The sequence below is a fragment of the Simochromis diagramma genome, unplaced genomic scaffold (assembly GCF_900408965.1).
Source record: "Simochromis diagramma unplaced genomic scaffold, fSimDia1.1 OVJJ01000545.1, whole genome shotgun sequence".
Taxonomy (NCBI): domain Eukaryota; kingdom Metazoa; phylum Chordata; class Actinopteri; order Cichliformes; family Cichlidae; genus Simochromis; species Simochromis diagramma.
In genome coordinates this window covers 5,017,377-5,026,895 of record NW_024387371.1, presented here as the reverse complement: position 1 = coordinate 5,026,895, position 9,519 = coordinate 5,017,377, and the positions used below count along the sequence as shown (strand labels likewise).

Below are 9,519 nucleotides of genomic sequence, written 5' to 3'. Positions count from 1 at the left end.
TTGTTCCAGACACCAAGAAGCTAGTATGTAAAGTATCAGTGGTTTATTTTTGTTTAGCTCAAAGTGAACATCCTCATTCCCTATAAACCCAAGAGAAGAGAAAGCAGCTACAGTGGGTGCCGTCAGACTGACACAGGCAGCTTTGTGCTGCACTGTGGCGTGTTGGTATGTGAGCTATTTTTCCTTTCCACCTGAGTGCAGCAGACCTGACTGACAAGGACTCAATGACAGCAACTGTCAGCTTTCACAGTTGTTCTCCTAGGATCCTGAAACAGCCACTATGAGAAACATACCATAAAATTTTCCCTACAGAGAAAATGAAAACTTTTAGTGATTGGTATGAAAATGTGACAGAGGTGAACAAGAGTCTACAGAGCGAACACCTGTCCATCATACTACAGCAGTAATGTTCAAACTGTGGGGCACAGGAGAGTCGAAGGGGGCAGCGATACGTTTGGCTTGCTTATTAGCACTTGCATGTGACACACAGCTCTATGCTGAAGTACCAAACTTCAGAATGTACAAGACTTCAGTTACCTATCACGATGTCCATGTGTGCTCTTAAAAAAACACCCACATAACAACTGGCTTGAGTATTGCACATTTTTGTGTTTTCTTCAGTGTAAAAACAATCCTGTGATATTTTTCTGAACATTCATGGGTGCACTGCAGTCAGGGATAATGTATTCTTTCAGTTTATATCAAATTATGCAAAGCATAGTTCTAAAATTTGGATGCAAAAAATAAAAAAAAAGAATGATAATTATCCAAAATTTTCAATATATAATTTTAGAGTGTGTTTATATCACTGTAACACTGAGACAATCTTTGTTTGCTGAAATCCTGGAGGACGTTTTAGCTGTCATAGCAGGAGGAGCACAAGTTTGGTAGTGATTGTTGGATCCACTAAAGAGAGGATCTACTAGTGTGTGTACATGTGTATACGCATACTAGGACATTTAATAAAACTGACTCTTCATTAATCATATTTATTCCTTCTGCTCTGACGAGTCAAAACCTCACGTTTGTATTACTTTCTCACTTTGAAACCTGCAGCCACTAGAGTGCAGTCTAGATTCATATGTGGGTAGACCCGCAACCGCTTACGCTGTATCCATAATGGCAGAGGGCCATATGTTGCTGTTGCACATTTGAATTTGTGCACAGATGCGATTGATTTTTTTTTCTCCTTTTATTTCTCAAATAAACTGCACACAGAAAAAGTGCTTAATTAAATATTTCGATTTAAAAAAATATGGAGTAAAGTGAAAACAGATCAGTTTCTCTGTGTACCATTCACTTTTGTAATAACGGGTGTCTTTTGTTTATTTGCTTTTTATATGTATCCTTGAAAAGCCCTCTAACTGCATTTATGGATGAGATTAGACTATCCCACCAGATAATCTGACATTATGGCACATCAGTGAGGATTAAAATGCATTTGCTGTAGGCCTAGACCAGGACAAAGTAAGTCTGCATCAAAGGGGGTTTCACTACCAAAAATGTGAACCAGAAAGTTCAAGTTTTAGTTTCAAGCTTAGTCATTAAAAGTGTGTGTGTGTGTTTGTGTACGTATGTGGGAGGAGGATTCAGTTTACCAATTAACTGAGCTATTCAATCTCACTAAACATGCTTTTCTGTGGAAAACTGGACCTGTTGCATCTTAGATGTTTTGTCTTTCTTCGGGGTAACATGGCGGTGCGGTGGTTAGCGCTGTCTCTACTATTGCTTCTCGGTTTAGATTGCTTAGGCGCCTGAGGTCTTCTTGTGTAGAGCTGCCTGTTCCCTCTGTGCCTCATTTGATTGCTTTAACTGATTATTTGGCCATAAATATGGATGTGGTTAGATAAGAAAAACGATGGACTTTCTTTATAAACCCTTTTTTCTTTAATGGGAACAAAAACACTTTTGGGGGCAGCTGTAACCATGGGTTTCATCTTTGCAACAACATCCCGTTATCTTTTCTTTTTTCTTCTAGACAAAATGATTCATTCGAAATGATTCATGTCAGAGTATTAGCAAATAGTGGGAGAAATGAATGGGGGTGATTTGCGGGAAGTTTTTACTCATCAACATTTCAGCCTGAAACAGTTTAAAGGAGAATTGAAGTTTGATATTTTACCAGTTATACATGGAGTAAAATCTCAAAGGTTTAGTTATATTTTATATTTTATGATGCATAGATGAGCTAAATCTCCACAAAGCTCCTTGTAGACACTCCCTGGTGTAAGTGGTTGGAGCAGGTAGGCGTAGCTGTTGCACTATCTGGCTAGACAGTGAGCTCATGGGACTTCCCCACCACCCTGGACCTGTTCTGTACTTACCTTCTTTCATAGTGTCTGAAAGTTGTGGCCAAAATCCTCATCCCTTTCTCAGTATATGAGCAAACTATTGAGGATTAGTGAAGACAAAGTGGCAAAGAGCCACTGCTGAGTGTGCTTGGGTTTAAGCATGCCCAGCCCAGTTCTGTGTCATCAAAAGAGTTTACTTAAAATTCATGGTTATTATGGCTCCTCTGTTTGGGTGTGTGTGCTTTCAGATAGCCACTAAGCACAGTGATACAATTCAGTTGTATAATGATGGCTGATACTTTGAAAGATGCAGGCATAGAAAGGATTACATTTAGGACCATAACAGGACCAAATCTTCCACTCTGTCTCATTTGATCATGATGAGTCCACTTGATTATAGGTATTCACAGACACTCAGACGCAGGAGATACAGAACGAGCACCCTCTTGTATCTCCCCTAGTACCCGCACTATGCTCATGCAGCTAACAAGCTGTTTGTATCTTGCTTACCTCCCTGCTGCAACAACAATAAGACTCGGGTAATATCACTAGGACTCTCACTTGAAAGGTAACCAAGCCTTCATGACTCGGGGCCTGACAGCAAGGTGATGATAACTCTCATTAGAAGCTCATTTTCTGTGGTGTGTTGTTACAAATGCAACATAGCTTCGCCGATTACTCTTCTTCGAGGAGACGTGGCATTCGATAGGGACGAATAAGTCTTTCAGCTGGTCAGGGTGACTATGTGAAATCTGTGTTTGTTCTGACTCGATTAGTGTATTTCCTTCTTCACTCTCCCTCTCTTGCTCCCTGTTTTTGCCAGTGACTGAGGCTGTGGTCAGGAGGCATTCCTGGGGCAAGCCCACAGCATTCGCTGGGATGCCTGTACTAAAGTGTGGAACTCAGCAAGCCACTCGGCTCCCCTGTGGTGCTGGCATGGTGAGTACCGAGGCATCCTGCTGGGCCTGTGGTAGTGTTGGTAACCTAACATAAGAAGGGGGTAAAAAAAAAATATGAACAAAGCGGAAAAAGTTCTGCACTCCAAGCTGTGACATATTCACACGTAATTCTTTAAGACAATTGGGAGCATAAATGTCGAACTGGAAGAAAGTAAATGAGGTGATGTGCCCCTGTGTATGACCATCTGGAAGAACACATTAGGCTCTCTGCAGGGCCTCTAACTCCACAGTTCATTAGCATGCAGTATAGTAAAGGGGTGGCCCACAGTTGCCTCCCAACATGCATCCATGTCGCATTTATCTTACAGAAACAGCTGTTGGAATATTGTCTGACTTTGATATTTTGGAGCCAAAATGTAGGTTTTACCAACACTGTCTTAAAACAACTGGTTTCTGCATATTTTTTGCCCTCTAATTTCTGAGAAGTGGATATTTTGGAGTTGCAAGGTGAGAACAGCTTGAACAGCTGTTGTTAAATTGTGTTGATGTGGTGTATCTCCGACAATCATGCATTTTTCATATAGTGCCAAACAGCAACTTGCCTCAGATCTTTCAAAGGACATTACAAAAAGATATTGCCTTCAGATTTAAAAAAAAGAAAAATTCAGGGGGGGAAATGGTGCTGCTCATTCACTGCAGAACAAGTCGGAGCAAGTTGTGGTCAGCCGCTCTGCAGCAAATCTCTTGAACATGTTGCATAAAGACCGTCTCAGTCTTGGTGAAACACAGCTCAATTGGTCTCATTATCTATGAAAGATCCTTACAGATCTCTTGACACCTTCTTCTTCTTCACCTTCTCCACTCTCCCACTTTTCTTTACCCAGTATGAAGCCAAAGTCCTTTTTGTGACAAGAATCATAAATTAAACATGGCCTGGGTTTCCCTTGTGTGTCTGTTGTTGTAAAAATAGCTCGGTCTGGTGCTGAGTGTAGTGCCTGTGCACAAACCTCTGCCTTTAATGAAGTGTTGCCATGAAAAGTGTACTGATCCACCAGTGTGACTTGTGCATGGGCTCTGTGGCAACCATGTGCTGACTTTCTCAAACTCCCTGTGTGACTCTGAGCTCATTTGGTTATACAAGTGCTCACAATTACCCAGAGATTTGGACACGGGGACATGGGATATTTCCATATCCCTGACGGATGTTATTTTAATTACACTGAACTACTTGACTTTGAGCTGTGGATTTACATGTTTTTTCTTCTTCTGTGGATGCAAAGAGGGATCCTCGGAAGGTTATTCTGTTGCACTGAATCTCTTAGTTATTGAGTCCCCTAGTCTCTGGTGAAATGTGGGGTAGCATGGGAATCCACACTAAAAGACATTGTTTATGAAATTTCTTGTCTCTGAATCCAAAATAATGAATATTTCACTGGTAATTTTTAAAATAGAGATAGAGATAGACAGAGATAATGCACAGTATAATGAGTAATAATCCTCTCTCCTCCTTTCTGCCCTCAACCCCATCATAATGTGTGTGTCTGCATCATCTGAAGAAAGCAGAGTTGTTATCTGCAATCAGCCTCATTGTGATGCCCTAATTATATTTGATTGAGAAAAAAAAATTACACATGGGAGCAGGCGTGATGATTACAGTGTTGGATCTGCTCGCACAGCGAAATGCAAACATAAATGCATCGACACAGCTGGTTAATTTAAGTGATAATGCAGAAGGAGGTAGCAGGTGTGGGGATACAGATGTGTTTCCTTCGCTGCACACTTCCTGGAAACAAATGCTTCATATGTCATTGCTGGTGAAATGTGGCACAGTAGCTCAGTGGGTTGTGATAGCGATGATATGAAAAAGGCCTGTTCTGATTCATGTAACTCCTCAAGCCTCATTTCTCTTCAGGTCTTGGGGGTAATGGTGTGAACAGAGTGACTCATGATCTGCAGAAATGGCTGATGGCTGTTCATCTTCAACCCCCGAATTTAACTTCAAAAGTTTTAACAGGCTGAAGCTGTCTCATCTTTATTTGGTTCAAGGAAATGCTGCCTTCTAATGTTTTTCCCTCTAACACATGCTTCACAAATACCTCAGTGAATCTCAGTATTACTGATTTCTGTCACCAGACAGGGCTTGCTTATTCAAAGCCGGGAGGGGGAAAAATCTCTGAGAGAAATGTGGCAGTTGAGCTAATCTCCTGCAGGAAAAGACAAACTGGTAATGTGGTGTTGGTTAAGGTTTTGGAACCAGATGACTCGAGATATAATTTCTATCCTGTTTTTCCCCAATATACCAGATGATTTTCATAAAGCTTTCACCAATTTTCCTGTAAACAAATACCAATTGTAAGTTATCATACCTGAGGAACTGTTTCATCTCGAACTGTATTTTTAACAGCTGGTGTAGCTTAATCGTTCAACATAATCATCTACGCGGTTTTATTAAAGTAATATTTTATGAGATTCACAGGTTCACTCGGAAGTTCTTCAAACAGGTCCAGCTCCAGCTTAAAAAAGGACATGAAATTGCTTAAGGCCCTCAATTGACCTTGGAATAAGGATGTTACTCAAGAAAGTCAATTGAAACTTGAAAAAAAAACCATATTCAGTTTCCAATTTTCAAAGAAGTTTTGCAATTTTGTCTGTGATGTAAACTTTGAACTCAATTCAGTGCCGAGATGGGATAAAGAATATCAAATAATTTTGTTAAGAGTGTTGTAGAATATTCAGTGTTTTAGTCTCGATTGGACTATTTCTAAATGCCAACAAGTGCTCTCGGTAAAATCGTTAAACGACGACTATAATCTTTTATCAGCACAGCAGACGAGATCACGTCGATGCTGCCGCACACACGATCCGTAAATAGGCGTTTATTGGTTTGTTTGAGGGACTAGATGGGCTGTACAGTCTTCTGGATAAGAACAAAAATGCAATCTCCGGTCTATTACTTTTTCCATCTGAGTCTTTTATAAATCCATCCGCCCTCTTGTCCCCCTTTAAGGCGATGATTTTACCACGCTGCCGTGACGGCAACTTTCTTTCTTCCCCCTTTTTTTTTTGCGCAGGTGGCATCAGCCAGGTGACCTGTGAGCCCCACTCTCAGTGCACACGGCAACACTTGTCCACCTTGAGCTCAGCCAACACCTGTGTGTAAATTCCTGCACAACAAAAAAAAAAAAGGAACGAAGCACTGAGAGCCAGTCAGGAAAGAGAAGGAGCAGCAAGAGGAGTCCGGAGCGCAGCACGGACGCTCCTTATTCTCTCCTCCCCCTTCAGACCCCGCCACTGCACTCCATCTCTCCATTTCTCCTTCATTCCCCCTCTCTCTCCCCCGCTCTCTCTCCCTCTCTCTCTCTCTCTCTCTCACCCTTTCTTAAATTGACATCGGTCTGGCTCGAAACATGATAACAGAAAAGCCTTCCTCCGCTCCGCGTTGTCGGGCTGTCCTCAACCCCGATCACTTGAAACTCAAATGAGCAGGCGTTAAAAGGGGAAAAAAGGATCGCATAGTGTCCTGTCAGGGGGTGCTCACAGGGAATAACAAGAGACCTTTATAGCACACGCACACACACCCTCGTATGTGTTCTTGCGCATCGTAGATCTTAGAAAGTGCTTGTGTTAAACTACAGTGAAAGTTAACATGTATATGCACGCTTTGATACGCGCGAGCCTTGGATTTGTAGGTTTCTGCCTGGTCGCCTTTGTCCAACAGTCAGCTTCAGGAAGTAAAACCACTCAAGGTAAGTTTTTTGTGCCTTCTTTTCACCTCGAAATACCTCCTATTTTGAGTGAATTGGTTGAATGTCGGAGTGCCTAATTAATGGATTTATTGCATGCCTTTGGAAAGATCCAAACGTGTGCCTAAATAAATGCGTGTTAAAACAAAGTTTAAAGTAGAATACTTTGAAATTTAATGAGCAGAAGTGAAGTTTTTCTTTTTTTTTTCTCCAGACTTTGATCCATCTATTATTCTCTGTTTGATTCAAGCAGATGCCGTCTGTTGATTCAGCGGCTTATTTTGCAATCATTTGACTGCTTTTCTCTTGTGTCAGTGTGCTCAGTTGCATATATTTGCGTAGACCTGCCAAGACAAATAGTGGAAACATAATAAGGCTTAAATTAAGTTTCGCTGAACGCTCGCTGTTGTCAGAAAAACAGTTGCTTTTGATCTTCAAACAGCATTAGCAGTGCCAACAGTTATGTTTCATTTCTAATCTTGCAGGTAGTTGTGGTGAGGCTACTGGGAGGTATTTGTCACAGTCCAGACAAGTATTTGACACTGGCCTGTAACACACACACACACACACACACACACACACGGAGGAGTCTCTGTCAGACACTGCAGCTACAGTGTTGTCCTGCCCAGCCGGCTGCCCTCTTGCTCTCTTTTCTTGTGAGAATTTATTCACAGCAGACAGGAACAGTCTGAATCAAAAAGTCTGGCACCTTGCAGGAACAAGGCAGACATGGTGTTATACACTAAATTTCTGATCCACTCAGCCTTCTCCTCAAGGTTTTCATCACCTAATTTTCCCACAATACAAATGCCAAGCCAGAGCTGCCAGAAGTATTTGCATGCAAAGACACATCATGGTTTCTGTGTGAGTGTTGATTGTGGTCGGTGATGTTTTGCACTCACAAAAAGACATCTCTCGGGCGGTCGACAAGGCAAAAAGAGAAAGGGGGTGGGTGACTATTTTGCATCCTGGGTGGTCTGCCCCCACTTGTGGGAAAACTCAATATTTACATTTTGCAATTAGAACTACTTTTTTCTCACTTTATTTTCCACAACATCGATTACACACTTCCTTGTGCTGTGGAATGCTGCTGTATGAGAGCTGGTCTGTAATGGCATGCACCTGTTTGTTGGTCATCGAGTGAAACGCAGTGACCACTTGATGGGTTTCTCCTCCAGTTCCTGTTTATCAGTGCAGCTCTGCAGTGACATATTATTTGCGTTTAGCTCTGTCGCTATTTGTGAGCATTTTTTGTGCTGAAGTGAAAATAAATATTGTGTTTGGTGTTGGTGGCAACTCTGTGGCACTGTTCAGTCTGCAAGCTGGGAACAATTTTGAAAAATGAAGAAACTGAGATGAACAATGACTGGGGGGGGGGAAAAAAAGAGCATAATTTGTCAGCTCAATATTTATTCAAGACAGATGTTGTCTTTCATCAGTGTCAGTCTAATCATGGCACTGTGTTTTAGGCATCAGTCATTACTCTGGAGGGAAAAAAAGTGAAAGGGAAGATTTGAGGATGTGGTGGAGAGAATGACAACGAAGGGGGAAAAATGAGACCAGGGGAAACGGGAGAGATTAAATGTGCAGAGAGAAGACTGGGAGAGAGGAGGTTTCTTAGTGAGCGAGCAGCAACAAGCGAGAAAAAGAGAACGAAAAGTGGGGAGCCGTAGACGTCATGGCAAATCACTTTCCCTTGAACAGAGTCAGGAGCTCTTTGCTAATGCAGCGGCACCAAGGCAACGGTTGGTGTGGGGCTGACATGCTGCTGTTGCTGGCTGTGTTGGTGTAACCTCTGCTCCGGTGCCTGGGGGTCTAAAGACGCAGGGCTGCCCAAGCAGGGAGGAAGGCCACATGCGGGCCCTGACACACTGTGGGAACCGAGCAGCCTTGGCAATATGAGGCCCAAGTCATGGGGTGGCTTACCTAGAGGTGCTGCCTGAGTCTACACGATGAGCAAGATGGAAGGGTAGCAGAAATCCCCCAGCTCGCTCGCTTGCCCCTTTCCTTTTTCACACAACTCTTGCTTTGTTTGCTTTGTCCTCGCTTCCTTTCCTTTGCACTTAATGAAGTGGCTGTGCTTTTTCTCTGTCACCCAGAAGCAACGACTGCATTACACTGACCATATCAGAAAGCTCCCTGTCAGCCAGTGTGCTAATTATATTTTTGAAACAATAAAAAAAAAAAAGATGTGCACAGCTCCCCTCTGCCCCCTTCGCCCCTTCCTCCCATCCTGTCCAGCCCACTTTTGTTACTTGATGGAAGGTTGAATGTGCTGCAGGTCTGGGTAAGCTTGCAAATGTCAGTGCATGTATATGTGCAACTGGGATGGAGACAGTATATGGGCTGTGTCAGTGCATGGTAATTTGTACAAGTCTTTGAAACTGTATGTGAAGCCACATGAAAGAACCATTTAAATGGGGCTTTTATTTCTGCCTACCCCTTTGGCCTTGAACTTCTCTTAGAGTTTGCTGTTTAGCAGAAAGGAAAAAGGGGGAGAAAAAGACAAGCGGACAGAGACTGTGGCTCTGTCTCCTATGAACGTGGCCAGTCATTTGGCTTCAGCGTTTTGACACCACGGTGGCA

General features: G+C 42.5%; 1 protein-coding gene across 2 annotated transcripts in view; it reads left to right on the top strand.

The window, feature by feature from the left end:
- The first annotated feature begins 6,492 nt into the window (after nucleotides 1–6,492).
- Nucleotides 6,493–9,519, top strand: part of scube3 (signal peptide, CUB domain, EGF-like 3) — a 74,939-nt gene continuing 71,912 nt past the window's right edge. For both annotated transcript variants that reach the window (XM_040007591.1, XM_040007590.1), the window contains exon 1: nucleotides 6,493–6,936. In XM_040007591.1, the coding sequence (XP_039863525.1) occupies nucleotides 6,837–6,936 (100 nt within the window). In that variant the 5' untranslated portion in view covers nucleotides 6,493–6,836. The remainder of the gene's footprint in view (nucleotides 6,937–9,519) is intronic.